At 33.5% G+C, this 22,398-nt stretch overlaps 1 protein-coding gene across 3 annotated transcripts in view; it reads left to right on the forward strand.

Annotated features, from left to right (window-relative positions):
- ANKRD17 (ankyrin repeat domain 17) overlaps positions 1 to 22,398 on the forward strand; it is a 157,254-nt gene that overhangs the window by 95,235 nt on the left and 39,621 nt on the right. For 2 of the 3 annotated variants that reach the window (XM_007467569.1, XM_007467570.1), the window contains exons 15-23: positions 396 to 1,148; positions 5,426 to 5,574; positions 12,631 to 12,742; positions 12,886 to 13,031; positions 16,307 to 16,449; positions 17,219 to 17,432; positions 17,923 to 18,098; positions 19,186 to 19,348; positions 21,664 to 21,759. In XM_007467569.1, coding sequence (XP_007467631.1) covers positions 396 to 1,148; positions 5,426 to 5,574; positions 12,631 to 12,742; positions 12,886 to 13,031; positions 16,307 to 16,449; positions 17,219 to 17,432; positions 17,923 to 18,098; positions 19,186 to 19,348; positions 21,664 to 21,759 — 1,952 coding nt within the window. The remainder of the gene's footprint in view (positions 1 to 395; positions 1,149 to 5,425; positions 5,575 to 12,630; positions 12,743 to 12,885; positions 13,032 to 16,306; positions 16,450 to 17,218; positions 17,433 to 17,922; positions 18,099 to 19,185; positions 19,349 to 21,663; positions 21,760 to 22,398) is intronic. The other variant, XM_007467571.1, reaches the window with a different exon arrangement.

Raw genomic sequence — 22,398 nt, forward strand, 5'->3', positions numbered from 1 at the left:
CATCTTAATAATTGAGCATTATTTTTCTGTTCTTATAAGATTTTACATCTTTATGACCAGATGAGGTATCTATCTACACATAGCCTTAGATTTTACTTTAATTGTACCACTTAGATATCACAGACCTGCATCCCTCTATTGTCTAATTTTAACCATGTGATATTTTTAAAATTCTGGAATTAATTTCCCAAAGATTACTCTATGCACATAAAATACATACATTTTATATTTATGATAGAGAAGGTGGATTTGTTTTTAATCCTTAACAGTGCATTTTCACCTTCTATGGATATAATAACTTGGTGCATAACTGTTGGCACTAAACCTCCCAACAGTAACTCTGTAATGAGGATGCCATTCATGTGCACTTCTGAGGGGGTTTCTTTTTCACACAGCTGCTTCTAAACAAAAGTCCAGCAGCCACTTGCCAGCAAACAGCCAGGATGTACAGGGTTACATCACCAATCAGTCTCCAGAGAGCATTGTAGAAGAGGCTCAGGGAAAGTTAACAGAACTGGAACAGAGGATAAAAGAAGCCATAGAAAAGAATGCACAGCTGCAGTCCTTGGAACTGGCTCATGCTGACCAACTTACCAAGGAGAAGATCGAGGAGCTGAACAAAACAAGGGAGGAACAAATTCAGAAGAAACAAAAGATTTTGGAGGAACTACAGAAAGTAGAACGAGAATTACAACTGAAAACTCAGCAGCAGCTAAAAAAGCAGTATCTAGAGGTTAAAGCTCAAAGAATTCAACTTCAGCAGCAGCAGCAACAGTCTTGCCAACATCTGGGACTGCTAACTCCTGTTGGGGTTGGAGAACAGCTTTCCGAGGGAGACTATGCACGGTTACAGCAAGTGGATCCCGTTTTGCTTAAAGATGAACCCCAGCAAACTGCTGCTCAGATGGGTTTTGCACCAGTCCAGCCTCTGGCCATGCCTCAAGCTTTGCCTCTGGCGGCAGGTCCCTTGCCTCCAGGGTCCATCGCAAATCTTACAGAACTGCAAGGAGTGATAGTTGGACAGCCAGTACTGGGCCAAGCACAGTTGGCAGGGCTGGGGCAAGGAATTCTGACAGAAACACAACAAGGGTTAATGGTAGCCAGCCCTGCTCAGACCCTCAATGACACGCTGGATGACATCATGGCAGGTGGGTTATATTGTTATGAGCAGGTATCAAATATGATTTGCTTAAGGCGAGTAAGAGTGTGCCAGAATTTTTTGCCATTACCCAACTTGAGAACTATATCTGGACTCTTGAACCATGTATATCTTTAGAAATATTAGTTCAATCTCAGACGTTCTCAGATGGATACAGGTCAAATTAAAGATTAGCTTATTCATTGCAAGTGGCTGAAACTTTCTGACTTAGGTGGGTAGGCTGGGAATCTAGGTTTTTCGGTAGTGAGGTTGATGTTTGATTTTTTTGTTTGTTTTTGGTTTTGTTTTTTCTCTTTAAGTTCAGAATACTGATAAAATTTTGGCTTTTTTGCTTCTGTATTCACACCAATAAACTGGGAAATTGATAGAAGTTGAAGTGCAAAACTAGTAGGATATATCAGAAAGCTTATTTGTGAACAGAAATACTTTATATCCTAATGGATCAGACTTCAAACCTGATGGATATTTAAAAAAAAAAAAACGTAAATACTTTTACAAGAATAATAAAGTACCAAACCAAATAAGGTTTGATTATACTGTATGTCAGGGATTTATCCCCTGTGAATGTTCATGTGTAGCTTCTTTCTAATTGTATTATGAGCAGGTGTGGTTCCTTGATAGTATCATAAATGATATATCTTTAAATGGGTAGGCAGAGAATTTTTTTTCCATTTTAATTAGCTTCATTGGCAAAAAGAAATATTTTAGGGGTTGTTTTAATGGTTCTAGTTTGGGGTACTTAGTTTTTGTGAGTTCTGTAACAAAGTAGTAGAATGAGATTTTACAGGATTATAAGCCATAAGAATACTGTACTGAAAAGAATAATTTTCTTCATTTAAAAACAAAGTAAAGAAGAAAAAACAAAAAGAACGAACAGGGGAAAACAAAGGGAGTAAATAGGTGAATTTTGATAATTTTCATCTGCTCTCTTCCCCCCTTTTAATTCTTTGGTCTATACTTAAAGGGTGATTGAATTTTTTCTAATTTTGAAACTACGTTTAAGTAGCATTATATATTATGATGAGATTATACATAATTTAACTTTAATCTTTTAAAAGAATAAAAGAAATTGAAATTGTATAGTGTTGAGATATTTAGGTAACATTCAGAAACTAAGAAACCAGCTAATGAGACAGATTTTGTACTTAGAAATTGCTCTAAAGTTTCCCAGTCTTCTTTTAGTATCACCTCAACAATAGTATGTGGAATGAAAGTCTCTGCTAATCTTAGAGGGTACAGTAACTACATCGGAAAAAATGCTATTAATTGTTAGTAAGAACTGTAAAGCTTCTTATATTAAGAAGTATACATTTTTCCTATAGATTTGAAAATTACTACTAATCACCATTAGTGGGTTATAGTAATTGGGAATGTAATTTTAAAAACAGTATATATCTTATGAAAATTGAAGCACAGTAGCTCCAAATGCCAAATTTGATATTACTTTCATGGCCATTAATCTAGATCATAATGGTGTTCTTAATAATATGTCAATTCAACTATCAAAGAATGTGTAGAATTAAGTGTTATTTATTCAATTAAATGAAGAATGGACATTCCATACCAATGAATATTAAAAATTTTTTAATATGCTATCAGAATTTACCTGATGTTCTTGGGCATAGTTCAGTAATGATTTGCCAGTTGTATAATTTTTATGCTGATCAGAATTATCGGAGGTTTGTAAAGTAGTTTTTCTGTTGATTTGTTTATCAAACGAAAACAATTAAATTCTCCCTATGTGTTCCAGGTGTTTTCTTATAAAATTATTTTTTAAAGCTTCTAACTTCTTAGGAAATATGACAGATACTTGTCATATTATATAAATACTTTACCTGTTTATTCTCATTTATATGGGGAGAGGAGAGATGGCCAGAAGAAAGAACAGGATTAAAAACATCCAGCTACCTCCCTGCAACCCATTCCTGCATCATGCATGTGCACGTGCACAAACATACACATATACACTCACTTCCACAGCCTTTAAACTTCTTCTGTGGTAGTACTTGTTATTTCAGTTGACTAATGACCATTTCCATTTCTTTCTTTGGGTTTTTTAATATCTTACAACTTCATTAGGCTCAGTCTTCCTTCTCTCCTTCAGCATAATGTCTGTTCTTTATTCCTTAGTCCCCATTTATTAGACTGCTTTTATAATATTCAGTCTCTTTTTCTCTAGTACTTGGCTGGTCAGAATCTTCTATCTTCCTTGGTTTCTGTACTAGCCAAAGCAAAATCAGTTCCCTATTTAACCAGTCTTAACAACTTGCCTTTGCTGTGCTGTCAAGTTCCCTCTTTCCTTACCTGACGTTAAAACTTCTTTGATCATCTGGTTTCCCTCTCTGACCCTAAAATGAAGTTCCACATGTAAAGATCTGGTCTGTACCATGGTTCCTTCAGGTACCTACATATTTACAATTGTTACTTTTAATTGTAGAGAATGGATGAGTGACAGGCAGCTATTTAGTTTTAGTAAACCAATATCATAGGTACCCCAAGGGAATTAAATGAGGGAATTGATTTTTCCTATCTCCTTCTAGAACAGGTGATAAGAACAACCAATTTGACCAAAAATAAGAAAACTAATATGTTCCTTAAAATAACTTATTCAAATTGAAATGTAAATTATAATTTAGTCATTTAACAATAAAACTTAGATTTTTTTGTTCAGTATCATGAAATAAAATTCCGTTTTTTGGACAGATTGGTGTTCATTCTATTTAAGCTGATTTTGTGTTCAGCATTTTCATTTGTGAAAATCAGTCTAATCAGAGGAGAATATGGAACCCATTTTAAGAGCCATAGATTTTATATGGTTTTGAAATTTATATCTAGAATGTGTACATTTGAATTGTCTTGATCTTTTTCTTAACATACAAAACTATCAATGTGGAGTAACAATATCAAGGTCATTAGATGATTAACATGTTAGTGTTGAATACATGCCCTTTTCTATTGATCTGGATCCCTAAGGATTCAAGTAGTGTGTTTTGTTTTGTTTTGTTTTGTTTTGTTTCCTCCTTTGTTCTTCCTTTGGCTTTTAAGTGGACTTAAAAATGTATAATTTTAGAATGTGTGTTGCTATAATGTATAGTGTATGTTTGTGCCTGAACTACGGATTTCATGTAAAATAGATTTCTTAATTGACAATTGTGTTTATAATTGTTATGTTAAGGTCTATTTCAGTTTTGTTCTTGGTAGGAGCATAACCTCTTTTGCCTGGTTTCAGATCCAGTTGTGAATCATGATTGTTTTCTGTCTGATGTAGTTGATAACTGCATTGGTAACATACATCCACACTACTGTTGATCATTCAAAGATTAATGCCCAGACTCTAGTGCTATAGCATTTTTAATAAGGGGGAAAAAGGATTGATGTTCACATGGCAACTCCAGAAGTGAGTTGATGAGGGAATAAAATACCCTCAACTGCTACCATCTTCGGAATTCTCCCATCTCAAGTACTGACCTAATTAGCCCCTTCTTAATTTGCTTATTTTGATGAAAATAATATCATGGCAAAATTATACTTAGAAGAACTAACAGTAATCTATATTTGAAGGCTGATTGCATGCATACATTTTTTCTACCCTAATGTTTTAATTTTGTCCTCCTAAGTCAGTGTGATTGCTAGATTGATTGGTGAGCATTTTACGCCCTTCAGAATAATTCTGTATGTGAGAAACTGTTTCTGTGTGAGGATCAAATTTTTATATATATATGCTGTCATACTGAGGGCCACCCCCTGTCTGCAGTTAATAAAAGAATAGGAAGTATTTTAAATATTCAATAGCGAATGTCCCCAAACAGTGATATTACTTTCATTAGTTCTAGAAAATAAGGTGTGAAATTGGCAGGTAAAAGACACATTTTCTCCTTCTTAACTTGACTATTTTAACTTTTATTCCTTTTCTGATTAAGAAGATATAATGGATAACCATTTGCATATATATTTAATTTTAATTCATAAAAATAGTTTTGTTTTCAGGGTTATTTTGAATTAAGGTTTTGTGATTACATACCATAAGACGGGAATTTGTTTTTCATATGGTTTATTGTTTAGCAACTGGGTTACTCTCAATATATATTTAAATTTTGGTCTGTTGTCCAGTGTCAGAAATAACCAGGAAAATGAGTTATTAGTGCTGTGGCAGTCTACCTGTAGAAATTTTGTTTTTAAATATATTTAAATATTTTCTGATGACTATTTCTTGCTGTTACCTAACAATGTTTCATCCTCATTAAGTACAGTTATTTTGTTCAACAGCAGTCAGTGGAAGAGCATCTGCAATGTCAAACACTCCTACCCACAGTATCGCTGCTTCCATTTCCCAACCTCAGACTCCAACTCCAAGTCCTATCATCTCTCCTTCAGCCATGCTTCCTATCTACCCTGCCATTGATATTGATGCACAGGTAAGCTCCAAACTCAGGAGTGATAGTTTTTAGCTGGAATTATATCATCATTAGAAACATTAATCAGTTATTTAAATCATCTTAGACTGCTTTGTCTCTGGGCAAAGACCTGAGCCACAGTTATAAATTAGAATCCACATTTAAAGAAATAAAATACCGAATACAGATTATTACTGATAATTATTGTGAAGATCTGGTTTCTGATGTCATCAAGTAATCTTTTTTTCTTAAACTTTAGTTTAAAAAGGGATGTAAAAAGAAAGAACTTATTTAAGATTATGTATTTTCTTCTAAACTTAAATTAGATGTGTTTTAAAATTCATATTGGATTCCATTTATATAGCATGTGTACTCAGTTGCATTTATATTGTCTTTGAAAATTCTGATCTTGCTGACTGAAATATGTAGTAAGTCTATGTGTCTGTTTCTATAACACTGTTAAGTTTAAAAAACAAGTTTTTTAAAAGAATTAGTTTACCATGAAATGTCAGAGCAAAGTGAGGTTGGAAAACAGAAGGTAGCTTGTGTTGTGTCCTGAAGCTTAGAAGACTGCTGAATGAGGTAAGGGTATGTGGCTTTCTTCAGGACTGAGAAATGTTTGAAGTTTATTTCGTTTTGTGTTTTGATTAATGCCTGATAGAGAGACTAGTGTGAGGGTGATGGTGTACCTTATAAAACTTGCAGTTTTATAAATGATCACTTCTTTATAAGCATCAATTTTAGGGAGGGGGGATGGGGGAGAGGGAGGGAGGGAGAGAGAGAGAGAGAGAGAGAGAGAGAGAGAGAGTGTGTGTGTGTGTGTGTGTTTGTATTATTGCATCCTTAAGGGCCTGTACTATTAAGCTATTGAAATAAAGCCTCCTTTTCATTAAGATGTTTCTTGGTAATACTATGAAAAAGGAATTTCATTTCTGTTCTTACTTGCTTCCCTTATTTTATATGAGCTAACTTTTTTTTGAGCACCTAAAATAGTTAGGGGCTTTTTTTAAGGAATAACTTTATTCAGTCTTCAGATTACACATATAAGGTAGCTACTCTTAAACACCCATTTTCCTAATGAAGAAACCTAGGCTAAGAGAGAGATTAAGCATTTGGCTTACAATCACTTCATTTAACTAAGAAATGGTGGGGCTGGAGTCAAACTTAGGTTGGTTTGACTTCAAAGGCACCCTTCCAAATACCATACTATAGGGCTTCATTTTTAGTCTCATAAAAAAAAGTAGACATTCATTTGGTGAACCACAGTGGTTTACATTTCATATTGATAGCATTATAGAATTGGATTGAACTTTTTATTGAATTTGCATTATTTTCTTCTAATCTGTTTTGCTCTGAGTCTGTTACTGTTCTAACCAGAAGTATGTTTTCTAATTTTGTGAGATCAAAAATTGATCCGTAAGCAAAAGTAAAACTTCACCAAAATATAAAGGTTTTCTTCTTCTTTTTTTTTTTTTTTTAAATGCTTTAAAATAAAACAGCCACAGGGACTTCCCTGGTGGTACAGTGGTTAAGACTCTGCACTTCCACTGCAGCAGGCCAGGTTCGATCTCTGGTTGGGGAACTAAGATCCCGCGTGCTGCACGGTGCAGCCAAAATTAAATCAATTAATCAATCAGCTAAAGAAAAGGTTCCATCAAGTATGATCATGATTTTATTGAATTTGAGATTATAGTGATAATGAAATTTTATCTGACTATACCACTCAACCAACCATAAATTAATTTCTGAGAAGTTACATATAAATACTTTTAAAAAGTTAATTTGAACAAACGATGTACATTTTAAATGTAGACATACTTATGTAAAAAGATTTGACTATGGCTCCTTAAAAATCTGCTTCTTTATCTGGTCTTTACATTGAGGCTTTTCAGTTGGGTTAGCCTAATATGAGTTACAATACTTTTCATGGAGTTTACCATAATTGCATAGTTAGAAATTAGAAATTTCCTGTTTTGGAGCACATAATACAAAATAATTATTTGGAAATACTTGTTCACCATTTTTTCTTTAACCTTCAGTGTTAGTTTTTTTAACTTACTAGTTTTTATGATGCCAAGAAGGTACTTAAAGTGATAAATACAAAGATTCTTTTATGCTTAATCCACCTGAAGTTTTTTCTAGATTCTCAACACAAATTCCATGAGATTTTACGTAATGAATATTTTGGTTTATGTGTGACAATGCTGTGCCATTACAGACAGGTGATATGATGAAAAAGTTAATACTAAGTTTCTTCCTCTATTTTGAAAGATTAAAACTCCTCTAATAATTGGATCTTTCATTTGTTTATTTAACAAAACTTAACATGTACATTCTTTTTTTTTTTTGCGGTACGCGGGCCTCTCACTGTTGTGGCCTCTCCCGTTGCGGAGCACAGGCTCCGGACGCGCAGGCTCAGTGGCCATGGCTCGCAGGCTCAGCCACTCTGCGGCATGTGGGATCTTCCCAGACTGCGGCAGGAAACCATGTCCCCTGCATCAGCAGGCGGACCCTCAACCACTGTGCCACCAGGGAAGCCCAACATGTACATTCTTACTCTTTACAGATACTTACTTCTTTAACTTAATCTCTGTAACAATCCCATGAAGTAGGTACTGTTGCTATTACCATTTTACAGGTAAGGAAAGAGGCCTTGCCTAACGGCCAGTTTTTTAGTGGAGCCAGCTTTCAAACAAACAAAAAAAAGACTCTGGGTCTAAAATCTAGAAAATGGGTCTGCCTAGATAGCAAAGGGTCATGTGTGTTTAATCTTTACATCTGTTTAGCATATTTCCTTGGCCATACGGCATGTTTACCACAAATCTTAAGGAAGAACAAAAGAAGTGTGATTTTTTTTAATGCCTCAGTATATAAGTCTCTTTTTTTAAATGCTAATGATTCTTGAAAAATGGTCCTTTAGTTGATCATTATAGTAGGGAACTAATATTTTAAACAAGGATTAGCTGGAATCATATGTGTAATTTCTGGCCCTTAAAGAATGCTGATGATAAGAGTTTGCATTCTTTATAACATTCCTCAAATCTTATGCTCTTTAACTAGAAATCACCCTTGGTTTGTGTGCCACAGGCTCTCCACCTCTCATGTAATGGTTTTATTGAATTAAGTTTGTCTGGATACTATCAAAACTTTTAAGATTAATACTGTGCTGTTACCAAAATTTATTTTAGGAAACATCAATAAATGATAGTTTGAAGTAATTATTTGGGACTGTTTTACTATACATTCTGATAACATAGCTCTAGTCTCTATTTTTATTTTGCTTGAGTGGTGTAATAAAACTTATACCTGGGTACTCTAGATATGGAAATTAGGAATCACATATAGATTTTTTAAGAACTGTGGTTTTTTGTGAAACAATAAATTTGGTTGAAGGTAGAGTTGAATCCCCTGAATTAATTAAATATTTTCTATATTTTATAGTGTGAACTTTTTATTAACTCTGCTAGCCGAAAGTGAGAATTAGTTGTTCTCTTCATAGGTTCTAAAACCTGTGTTCTGGCATGAACTGAACTTGTGTTCCAGTTCTGAACTGCTTGACATTTTATTCTCAAATTTCTAAAGGCTTTCCTTAAACTTGGAATAACTTATTCTAGCACATCTCAAAAATGAGAAAAATAAATACTTCCTCATGTAATTTTGCTTTTTTTTCCTGTTTTTAATAATTAACATGTATCCATTATCTTTTAAAGAGGCAGAGGTTAAATTTAACCTACATATCAAGACTGAAATTGTAGAGTATGTAAAATTATGTTTTACCTTTAATGGTATAAATGTCATTGGTATTTCTCTTTTCTTCTGTTTTTGCAACATGGAAAACAGTTTCACCACGATTTAATGAGAAATTAAGGAGACCAGGAAAATACTCATTTAACTCATAATAGTAATATGAAATACTCTGCCATTAAAGCATTCTACTTTAAAATGCATGCATTCGACTTGTTTATATGAAGTGTTTTAAACAGGTTATTTACTATCTTACTGATTTTTCTCATTTATTGAATGCCCTAAAGTGCCATCCTTTTTAATCTTATACATGACCCCTAACATGGTTAGAGAATGAGATATTTGGGACTATGGAGGTCTAAAAAATATTCAGCCCTTTAAATCCTAATAGTTTTCAAAGTATTTAATTACTTTAAATGAAATGAATAGATATACTTCCTTTTTTATAGTTCAGATACTTTTTTTCACTTATATTCTAGCTCATTAAAAGCTGCCTTTTCCTTTAATATTTCATTTGTCTTATGATTCTTGCTTGTTTTTTTTATCTTGTAAAATTGAATAGTCATGCTGGTAATTTACAGAATATTTTTACATTGAATATAATTTTATCATTTTTTATAAGCCTGAATCATCATAACATGTTAAGATACAGAATGGTATATTTTATGATATTGTGAGCTAAATGGAAATTTTCTTTAGAATATAAACCTGGAAAGCTCTTAACAAAGCTCTGGGCATCTTTTTCCTTTCCAGGTTTCTCTTAGATATATGACCAAGAATGTGACTTGGTAACCAGTAAATAACATAACTTTAGTGTTACTTTGCCTTGTAGAAAGTCATCACCTACATTTCATTTCCTTGATTAGAAATATTCAAAACACCTGTTTTCTTTAATTCAAAACTACCTGTATCTTATCAGTAGTTAATTTTAACCCAAACTCCTACTTAAGTTAAATTGTTTCTTGATATATTGCAAATATTTCTTGATATATTGCAAATATTTCTTACCATTTTGGGAATGCGTAGTATATATTTGGGGGGGCGGTGAAAGTCTCACTTCAGAATCTTTAAATTCTTTCATTATTGTCTTAAAAAGATTGTTGTAAAATATTAATTGCTTTAATTTCACCTTAATGCAGAAATATAGTGAAGTTACCTACTTTTAAGTTGCCCAGGGAATTTGACTAACCTCCCCCTCTTCTTCAGCTTTAAATATCTTTTTCTTCAACTCTCACATTGTTCATATTTCTCTCTTAGTTTCAACCTAAATTTGCCCTGTACAGTAACCTGTAAACTCCTAGTGAGCAGAGACTGTATTTACTTACCTTTGTCAGCCCTAGAGTATCTAGCAGAGTACTTTGAATATAAAAGGTGCTTAATAAATGTCAATTGAATTGATATTTTATAATGTGGAAAAACCCCAAATTTTACTGATCCTCTAAAATTTTCCATGCTTACCTTTTCCAAATTTTGTTTGTCTCTTCATTCTCTATTACGATTGGCACCAGTTTCCTAAATTACTCTTTAACCCCTAGAAGACTTCTAGAAACCTCATAAACTTTATCATAAAGTTGACTCTTCGTCATAAAGATTACTCTTCTCCTGATTGTCTATACTAACATAGAGAACACATAATACAAATAGACTTAGCATTCTGTTCACCTCAGTCAGCTGTGCCTTAGGGCTGCTCTCTAATGTAAGAGGGTAAGCAGCATTTTGTTACCGATGATCTTCTTGCTTTTTTTTACACCAGTCTTTACCCATTGTTAGCATGTGTGACCATTGGAAGGTTATTTCTCTGACCTTTGTCTCCTTTTCTCTGAAATCAGATTCCTTCCTTATAAACTTGAAATAAATATAATATTATATAACACAGTAAATATATATTTCATTTATGTAATCCTTTGTTTTATTAGTGATAGTCTTTTATTCTGTGACCCTTACAGCTACTGTCATTCATTCAACTTAACTATCTTTTATTGTTTCCTAGGCAAGACATCACTAATAGGTAGAGAATGCAAACATAAATAAGACATGTTTATTACCTTCCAGGAATTTATAGTCCCCTGAGGGTGACAGACACATAAGTAATGTTAACATAAGGAAGATTGGTGATAAATGCTGTAATAGAGGTGAATATGTAAAAGCGGGAAGATGGCTTAGACATAGCTATGCAATAAAAAAAATAATGCAAGACTCATATAATTTTATGTTTTCTGGTAGCCACATACTATGATAGAGTGTGACCACTGGTTAAATCTATTATTGGTCACTATCACTGGCATAAGTCAGAAGTAAACTGTATATAAACAGTGTCATGTCTCAATTATAATTGTGTTTGTCTTTCAAAATACATTGTATATTATATTTTTTTGTTCCTTTAAATTTTTAGGGGCTTTGTTCCTCGAATGCAGTTAAGTTACTTGGAAATAATTTTTTCATTTCAAGACTTGTTTTTCAGCTTTGTTAGATGGGTCCAGAGTAGCTAATTTGGCCTAATGGCTGAGGATTTTTCTTGATATTCTGTGTATTTTGAGGGTCTTTCTGCTCTGGCTGTGGGAACCAAACTATTCCCAGTTCTGTGTAAGCTCTAGGTGTTGTTCATTCCCTTCTGGTAGTCTTACCCTGGCCTCCAGTAACTTTTCTTATGCACGTGTGTTGATCAGAGCTCAGCTGAAGACTCAAGGGGAGCCCTCTGCAGATCTCTGGAGTACTCTCTGTATGTAGTGCCTTCCTCTCCAGTAGTCTACCCCATGAATTCTAGCCACCTTCACTTCTCCAAACTCTCTTTTCAACTCAGGGAGAATGCCAGGCTCTGTTTGGGTACCCTCTTCCTGCACTTTAGCCTGGAAACTCTCAAGGCAATACAATAAGTTAATCATTTCTGTCCTCAGTGATCACTGTCATGTGTTGCCTGTCTAACTAACATCATTTCAAATAGTTTGTCTTTTTTTGTCGTTTGGGATGGGAAGATAAATCTTGTCTATGCTACTCCATTTATGGGTAGAAGGGAAAGTGAGTCCACAGTAGTATTTCTTAAAACATGTAGTTGAAAATAGCATATGGTTGAAAATCATACGTTTTTTTCTTCTTGTTTGCTTTAAGAATTGCCCATAAAGTTCAAATATTATTTGTAGTTTAAAAAAATCACAAGTTGACCATTAGTGGGGAAAAAAAAGGGGTTACTATCCAAATGTTTGATATAGTAGAATGGTGTGTGTTTGTGTGTGTGTGTGTGTGTGTGTGTGTGTGTGTATTTGGTATATGTACATATTATGTAATTGATGTTAACATTTTTAATTGTCTAATGAGCCAATCAACAATTTTTTACAGACTGAGAGTAATCATGACACGGCGCTAACGCTTGCCTGTGCTGGTGGTCATGAGGAACTGGTACAGACATTGCTAGAGAGAGGAGCTAGTATTGAGCACAGAGACAAGAAAGGTAAGGCCTACTTTTGTTAACTTTTCTTCTGAACTATTTGTGTTCTGTGACGAAATACTACTTAAATGCTACTTGTAGCCCTATTTTGATGGACAACAGCACTGTTTCTTTGCTTAGCTAAGAAGGTCTTTATTTTACTCCAGGTTTTACTCCGCTCATCTTGGCTGCTACAGCTGGTCATGTTGGTGTTGTGGAAATATTGCTGGACAATGGTGCAGACATTGAAGCCCAGTCAGAAAGAACCAAGGACACACCGCTATCTTTGGCTTGTTCTGGGGGAAGACAGGAGGTATTGTCCCCAAGTGTAATTTTTTTTCTCTCTCTGTTTAACAGATGTGCACTTTAATTTATATGACTTTGTGGTAACAGTGGACAGACATTAAGTTTTATCACAGTAACTGAGACTATAATCTTTTAGCAAAAGGATAAGAATTAGTGTTATAAACTGTCTTGCCAGAAAAATCATACATTGTTTATTATCCTACTCATCTAAAAGTACGAACTGCCATAGGAATCCCTCTATATTGCATTCAGACTAAGAGAATGATTAAGACATCCCAAATCAAATCAGCAAGCTCCTGATAAGTGGGGCCTATATTCACTCATCTTTTCCTGTCCCAGAGTACTTAGTGTGAAAGGTACTTAAGCTCAGCCTCTGTTTGCTCCATTGTGTGTCTTCTTTGGACATTTAATAATCAGTTGGATAACCTCATTCTTCTGGCATTTAATAATTAGTTGGATAACCTCATTTTAAATCAGTTTTTTAAATCCAATTCTATTCACCAGTCGTGCTGTCTCCATGGATTGGTAACTTCTCAATTAGGGAGTTGTTGAATCTTACATTTAGAAAGCACTCTAGGTCATTCCAGGTGAGTTTCCTACCCTCAGCTTAAAAATCTTTTTCTTTTTTATTTCACCATTCTAATTATTTTCTGTATTCCACAGTGGAGGTGATTCTATCAGTCAGAAATGTAAATGTTCTGTTTTTGATATATAATGAAAGTAAAATTTTGACTTAACTGAAATTTTCAATCACTGTGTGGTTTGAAATCATACTTGTCTCATAACATTTTTCAATATTGAATCAAAAAGAAATCAGTTGATTTTCTTCCTTTCAAAGCAATGTTAAAGCCTATAGCCTACTGTAATCTTTATGTATTCTTACTAAAATGTAACAGATGAGGTAATAATAATTATAGAAGTCTTTTAGGGTAATAATTTTGCCTATAACACTCTTGCTTTTATTTGATGTCATTAGAACAGTAAAGTATTTTGAAGTAATTAAGAAAATATTAGAAAGTCATTTTACTATAAAATCACAAAATAATTCTTTTATATTGAATGTTTATTACTTTTGGGGAATAGACCATTCCCTCTGAGAGATATCTAGGATCAGTTATCTTTGCAAAAAGCAATTAAGAAAACTTTAGAAATTTGATTAGGGTTTTCTACTTTATTGCTTAAGGGGCTCTTTGTAAAATAAAATAGCCTAATGCCCGTTTGGGGGCTTGTTTTTATGATGTCGTTACATAAGCTAGTTAGTCTTACTGGCTCTAAAAGCAAAAATGTGATAGAAAGTCATCTAAAATTAGTCATAGCTTCAGAGAAAGATAAGAATCATATCGCTTATACATGGAATCTTAAAAAAAAAAATACAAATGAACTTATATACAAAACAGAAATAGACCCACAGACACAGAAAACAAACTTACGGTTACCAAAGGGGAAAGGAGTGGGGGAGGGATAAATTAGGAGTTTAGGATTAACATATACACACTGCTGCATATGGAATAGATGACCAACAGGGACCTACTGTATAGCACAGGGAACTATACTCAATATTTTATAGTAACCTCTAAGGAAGAAGAATCTGGGGAAAAAAAAGTATGTATATGTATGTGTAATTGAATCACTTTGCTGTACACCTGAAACTAACACAACTTTGTAAATCAATTATACTTCAATAAAAAAAATTTTAATGAAATTTAAAAAAGAAAATGCTTATGAATGTGAACTTAAAAAAACCCAAAAGACAAAAAAAAAATAAAATTGGTCATAGCTTTATTCAAATGAGTAAAGTTTTAGCTGGTAGTAAGGCAAAGCACTGTTATTAACATTTATTTATTTCCCAGTTAGATATATTATTAACAGTAAGAGCAAGGATAAGTGCTATGAGCTTGAGCAATCCTTAACTTCCTTATGCCTCATTTGTAAAATGAAGATAAGATGCTAGTACCTGCGTCAAAGAGTTGTTTTGTGCATTAAATGGCGTAATAGACAAAAGATCTATGAATGGCACTTAAATAAATGCTAAATATTCTCAGCAATCAGGAAATGCAAATTAAGACCCCAGTGAGATACTACCAGCCACATCCACTAGTATGGCTAAAATTATAAAGATTGACAATACCAAATTTTGCTGAGGATGTGGAGCAACCAGAACTCCTTGTTGATGACAGTGTAAATAGTACAACCACTTTAGGAACAGGTTTGGCAATTTCTTAACTAAACATGCACCCAGAAATTCTGCTGCTAGGTGGAGCCCATGAGCAATGAAAATATATTTCCACAAGAAATGTTCATAGCAACTTTATTCAGAATTGCCCAAAACTCGAAACAGTAGAGATGTTTATCAGTAGAAGGGATAAAGCAGCATATTCACATAATGGAATGCTACGCAATACACACAGTTGGCTTTCAAACACTCTGTGATTCATTTATATGAAGATCTATGGTAAATGAAACTAATCTTTGGGTAGGATTGACTGAGAAAGAACATGAGTAAATAACAGATTTAAATTAGGTTTATGCGTTTCTCGATACTCAGTGAATATACACTTAAGTTTTGTGCATTTATTGAAAGTTACAAATTTCACCTAAAAAAAACCTAAAAAGCCTAAAAGCAAATAAGAGTTTAGTTCATGGTACACATGCTGATGTGTTTAAGGGAAATTGCAGGTGTCTACAGTTTACTTAGAAATGAAATGCATCAAAAAATGATGGACAGACGAATAAATGTGATAAAGTAAGTAGAGGAGAATGTTAATGGTAGAATCTAGGTGATGATTGTATGTAAATTTTATTCAACTTTTCTGTGTACTTAAAAATTTTTATGGTAAAATGTTGGGGGAAGATAAGTGTTAGCTTTATTCCAAAAATGTTTTTAACATTTAGTTTTTGATTTTAAGTTTAAAAAATATTTTAAGGACATTTACATGTATAAATGAAAAAATCTTATTCTGTTTTACCACTGTGTGGTGGAATAATACAGAAATACTAATTTCCAAAACAGCATTGCACAAGAACACATGAGGTCAAGATCTTTCAATGAAAACACTGTGCCATTTCAACAGATTCCAAAATGGATTTTACTTGAGAAACGATTCCTTTTTTGGCCTCTAAGACCTTTTGCTTTCATTTGAGACTGATTTTGTGCAAAGGTTGAATGACTTTCCCCTTCTTTTGTTATACAGTGAAGCAGAAAAAAAGAGAAATCAGAAATATACACCTTGTAAGTTGTCTCACCATAAGAAGAAAACACATTTTTTCCTTTTCTTTTTCCAGGTGGTGGAGCTATTGTTAGCTCGAGGGGCAAATAAAGAGCACAGGAATGTTTCTGATTACACACCTCTAAGCCTGGCTGCTTCTGGTGGCTATGTGAACATTATCAAAATATTACTAAATGCAGGAGCTGAGATTAATTCTAGGCAAGTTTTATTCTCTCTCTCCAAGTCCCTTAAGAGTGTTATGTTAAAGATATTTGTAGCACACTTTTTAATGCCATATTTAGGAAATGCCTTCATTACAAATTTAGAATTCAAATTTAAGTGTTTAAAATTGTTGATATAGAACTTGAAAAAATTATCAATTACTTTATTTCTTATGATAAACGTAAACACATCTATCTTATGTTTTTATTGCAAGCAAGTATATACTTTAGAATGGAAAGTTCATTTTAATAATGACTTAATAATTTATCACTTTCAGCCCAAGTCATTATGTTGAATGAGATACAGAAAGTATTCTAGTTCTGGGTAGTAAAAGATTTGTAGTGTAGTCTTGGTAATATCTCAAAGATTTAGTAGGGCTGAGAAGAATGATTATTTTAAATAATTCTGCAGAATAAAGAATCTTAAATCCGAAGATAGAATTCTATATTATCATCTAGTTTTTCTGGGACATTTAAAAAACATATTGGGCTTCCCTGGTGGCGCAGTGGTTGAGAGTCCAACTACCGATGCAGGGGACACAGGTTCGTGCCCCGGTGCGGGAGGATCCCACATGCCGTGCAGCGGCTGGGCCCGTGAGCCATGGCCGCTGAGCCTGTGCATCCGGAGCCTGTGCTCCGCAACGGGAGAGGCCACAAGAGTGAGAGGCCTGTGTACCGCAAAAAATAAAAATAAAAAAATTTTTAATAAATAAATAAAAATAAAAAATATATTTTTCCCTTTGTTCTCCCCATACTTCCACCCCCAGAACTGGTAGCAAATTGGGCATTTCTCCTCTGATGTTAGCAGCTATGAATGGGCACACAGCTGCCGTTAAGCTCCTGTTAGACATGGGCTCTGACATAAATGCTCAAATAGAAACCAATCGGAACACTGCCCTTACCTTAGCCTGCTTCCAAGGAAGAACTGAAGTGGTTAGTCTTCTGCTTGATAGAAAAGCAAATGTGGAACACAGAGCTAAGGTAAGAAAAAGTCTGAGATTTACCCATGGGTTTATTGCTTTGACATTTAAGGTGTACATTAGCAATATGCTAATTATACTTCTAGTACTTTGTAGTAACATTTATCTCTTACATATATATTTAAACAGAAATCATTCTGTATGACTCAGTTAAGCATTAACTCTTGAAAATACCTCAGCAATAGATTTTTATAGGTAATAATGACATTGGGGTTATCAGCTGAAAACTATGTAGTATTATGAAAGAGAAGAGAGGGAGCATTTATTAAGTGCCACTTATATGCCAAGTACATGTGTCTTAAAATTTTTACCAACAAATGGACATTAGGTAGAATCATCTGCTTTCAGTAGACCTCACTGTAACTGAGAGAGGTTAGCGGTGTCAGTGCTGAAATTTAGTGCTGTACCGTATTGCTCCCCCAGATCGTTGTTCTTTAACATTTTAGAACTTTCTGGTCTCTTACGTGTTGTTTATTTTTCACCAAACCTAGACTGGCCTCACACCGCTAATGGAAGCTGCCTCTGGTGGATATGCAGAGGTGGGCCGAGTTCTTTTGGATAAAGGTGCTGATGTTAATGCCCCTCCAGTGCCCTCCTCGAGAGATACAGCTTTAACCATAGCAGCAGATAAAGGGCATTATAAATTCTGTGAGCTTCTCATTGGCAGGTATGATGCTACCATACCCTTCATATATGAACATGGTATTACTAGTGATTACTATTCTCTGTGCAAATTGAACTATTAAAAATTCAAATGTTATTACTTCTGTAAACTGCAGTGTATTTTTTTATGTTTTAAACCTATCTCTATTATTTTCCACCCATCCAGAGCTATGCTGCATTGTTTAATATATTTCAGTGCAATCTAGAAATACTTCTTTTCTTCCTTTTTTGTCTGTGTATATACTTTTAAAGTACTATAATAAGCTATTTGAACATCCAGCTATTGTCATCCATATTCACATCTCCCACACAGTTTTGCAAAGATATCACCTTAAGTCTTGTAAGTCTGGCAATAATCTAAGGCTTCATTGTTGATTTTCTTGTTCTGTAATTAGGGCTTTTAAGAGACAGTTATGGAACTGTTCAAGATATGAGATAGAGTCCAGGATATTTTTTGTTTTCAGTCACTTAGGAGTTACTTGCCAGTCTTTCAAAGTTGCTTGTCTGCTAAATTAGATTTCCTACTTTAACAGTCTGAAAGACTTTTGCATGGTGTCCTAACAGTAGTAATTAGTAGTAGCTACTATCAACTAGTTATTTACCATGAGTTATCTACCATGATGCCCACTGAGTGCTAAACCTTCATGTTATTTTAAGATTCATTCTTTTATGAAGCCACATAATATAAATACATGAATACAAATAATCTGAAAGATATAATCACCTCATAGGATACTGTTTGTGCTCTAGGATACTGTTTAATATATTATGATATTAACAGGATGTACCATTATTTTTCACTAAAGAAAATTTTACATTTTCTCAGGATTTTAAGCTCAGAATTATGCACAGAGTCATTATTTTTAAAATAAGAAAAGCAATTATTGATATATCATTAGTTTTGATTCAGTGGCTTTTAATTTGATGACTGGAAATTCTTTGTAATGTAATTCTGATAGAGAAATATATTTTAGTCCTATATATTTTAAACAGTTTTTTCCTTTACAAAATATTTTCACAAAATTCATAGTTGATTTTTATTATTATCTGTGTCATTTCATTTAAAAGTGATATTTGTGTCATTCATTTAGGGGTGCTCACATTGATGTACGTAACAAGAAGGGGAACACTCCATTGTGGCTGGCAGCAAATGGTGGACATCTTGATGTGGTTCAGTTACTGGTGCAAGCAGGTGCAGACGTGGATGCAGCTGACAACCGCAAGATAACTCCTCTTATGGCAGCATTTAGAAAGGTAGAAGTCTTTCATCCTCAGTCACTTGGATATTTTTCACTTAGGCTAGGAAGTGCATAATTTAATTATCACTAAAGACTCTCATTTTACGATCTAACAGTAGTGATGAAAGCAGTAAAATAATAAGCAAATAATCACTCTGATGGCAACATTGAAAGGTGGTACAGGTATGCCAGAAAAGCCATTAATAGTATCCATATTGGATGTCAAAGCTAAGTAAACTTTTAAAAAGTTGTTCGAATAGAATTTTCAAAATCTAGTTGCAATCTTAATCTTTCACAAAATATAAATCCAACTAAGTAATTAATTACTTGTTTATGAATGAGTGTTTTCTTGTATTAGCACAGCAGAGAAAAATTTAGCTTAAATTGATTTCATTTTTAATTATTCACTTTAATTTCTAGGAAAAAAGGAAAAATGAAAATTCAGCTGCCAGTATTTGAAACCTTCAGAAGTAGAAATAAATTTTGTGAAATTGAAACTTTCTGTAATGCATAGCACAGAACTGTGTATAAGTAATTTGATTTAATGTTTTGGTTGATCTCTTAAATGCAGGTCTGATTTGTTATTGGGGAAGCCAGACTACTATTCCAGGGATTATAATTTTGAGTTTTGTCATTCTGTAGGTATAATTTTGAGTTTTGTCATTCACATAGGTAAAATCTCTTATAGATTCCAAATTACTTTGTTGTATTCAAAATTTTTAATATATAAATTGTAAAAAAATCATCTTTTCCTTTTTCTTTTATTATTCTCTCTGACTCTTGTTCTTTATACCACCTCCTCCCTGGGTGTTCTAGACTACCTTCCCACTGACTCTCTGAATTTTTTTTTCCTTGCTAATCAAACTTATTCTCAGTGGCTACCTACCTCTTCTCCAAACAAGCTAGCATATCAAGTTTATCATCCAAACCATTTCACTGTGTTAGTATCCTCTTCAAGTACCTTTTCATGTCTCCCCAGTCTCTGTAATCCTTTGAAATCCAATCTTAGTTTGTTATTCAAAGCCCAATCTAGTGCTTTTAGAACTCATCTCCCATTGAGTCCCTAATGTGGAGTCTTCTCCTTGCTTGGTCTTTTGTCCTTGTCTCTCATAGCACCTTTGTTCTTATCTTGGGAATGCCCATGTCCTTCCTCATTCTTCCAAAATTACTCATTCTTTGGGTACAGTGTAAATCTCCCCTTCTATAGAAACTCTTCCCATTCCATTTGAGCTCACATTGAGATATCTGATCTCTTAAAGGTTGCAGAAATTCTACAATTCATTATTATCTTTATCATTTATTTTGACAAATATATATTGTTATTACCTTAACATCTAACATGCATATATCTCATCTTTCCAAATAGACTTAGCTCCTTAAGAAAGGCAATTATCTTTTATACTCTTTGTATTCATTCCATTATTTTTCTTAGTGCCTACCATGTACAACTGTAATTGTTGGCATATTACATTGTACAGATTCCAGCTGTTGCTTTTTGTACAAAATGTAATAATCAGGGATCCACACACAAAGTCAGGTAACTGTATGAGTTGTCCCATATAAATTGTTTAAATACTGTAGAAGTGTTAGTGAGATATCAAGGAAAGGTGCAAATGGCATTTAAGCTATTCATTAAAAGATAGGGATAGTTCAAAAGGATGCAGATGAGAAGGAAGAAATAAATGCAATAGAGGAAATGTACTAAACAGAAACAGATGTTTATTCATCTGTTTAAATGTGTTGTGTCAGTAATAGTGTGGATTAGAGAAAGTAGAGAGCCTCTTGAAGGCTGGTCTAAAGATTTTGAACTTAGTGAACTGTGTTACAGTGAATAATATAATCATCGCTCAAGCTTTAGGAAAGTGTATGTTATTTCTTTTGCACTACCTAGTATAGTGCTATGCATTCAGTTTTTATCTCAAAGAAAGAAAAAATTGTTATTTCTGCTCTTTTAATGCTTAAAATTGAAACACGATACTCAGTTCTAATGAATTAGCTAGAAAAAAAAGATGAGGGTTTTCTTTTCTTTCACACGTATCCTGCATTTCTTCATACTGACTTTATTGTTTTTTTAAATTCACAATGGTTTAGAATTTTAGGTCAGGTTATTCTGTATTTTTTTTTGGAGGGTAGGATGAAAATGAACAATGTAGATTTATCTAACTTATTAGAACCGAAGCCTGTCTCTTTTTCATTTAAAGTGCGAATAATACCCAATTTAAGTCTTTATTTTGTGGCACTAATGTTAATGGAATCTTAGTTAAGACAGACTAGATTTACTGAATCCTGATAGAGTCTGTTTTCAGTCTGATACTGATATCTATTTTTTAGGGTCATGTGAAGGTGGTGCGCTACTTAGTCAAAGAAGTCAATCAGTTTCCATCAGATTCTGAATGTATGAGATACATAGCAACGATCACTGATAAGGTAATATACTGATTAAATTCATCCCCATTATATGAGCTTGGGATCCCATTTGGCTTTTCATATATATGTATATTCCACACTAAGATAAAAAAAAGTCTTAGTTTGAAAAATAATGTGTGGTACATAGCACTTTTCATTTATCTCGGATTTGGGAATGAAGTATGATATTTAAGAATCTCTTCAGATGATTTACTTACCTCATGAAGTAATAAAACATTTTCTGTTTTAGAATTACTTTATCTTTTTAAATAGTACTTAAGCTAATTTAATTTTAATGTGAATACTAAACAATCTAAAGCAAATTATTCTTGCTATTCGTTAGTGCTGTAATCTATTCAGACAGATATCTCTTCTGAGAGGAACAAGTCAGTGGATTTTTTTTATACCTAAACAAAAGTTAACACAGTACTTTTAATTATGGTCAAGAAAACTCTTAACATGTTCAACATAATATAAAAGTTGGAGTAACTGTCAGTTTAAGAATGAATTTGCTAGGATTTTTGCAGGGAAAGTAAGGAAAATAAAATAAATCCCTTTAGAATTCGAATTGAGATCAAAATATTTGAATAAAATCCTAAGACATGCCTCTGAAAATCTAAAAATGTCTTTCATTTCTCAGCAGTTATCACATGATAGTGA

The sequence above is a fragment of the Lipotes vexillifer genome, unplaced genomic scaffold, assembly GCF_000442215.2.
Source record: "Lipotes vexillifer unplaced genomic scaffold, Lipotes_vexillifer_v1.1 scaffold1176, whole genome shotgun sequence".
Taxonomy (NCBI): domain Eukaryota; kingdom Metazoa; phylum Chordata; class Mammalia; order Artiodactyla; family Lipotidae; genus Lipotes; species Lipotes vexillifer.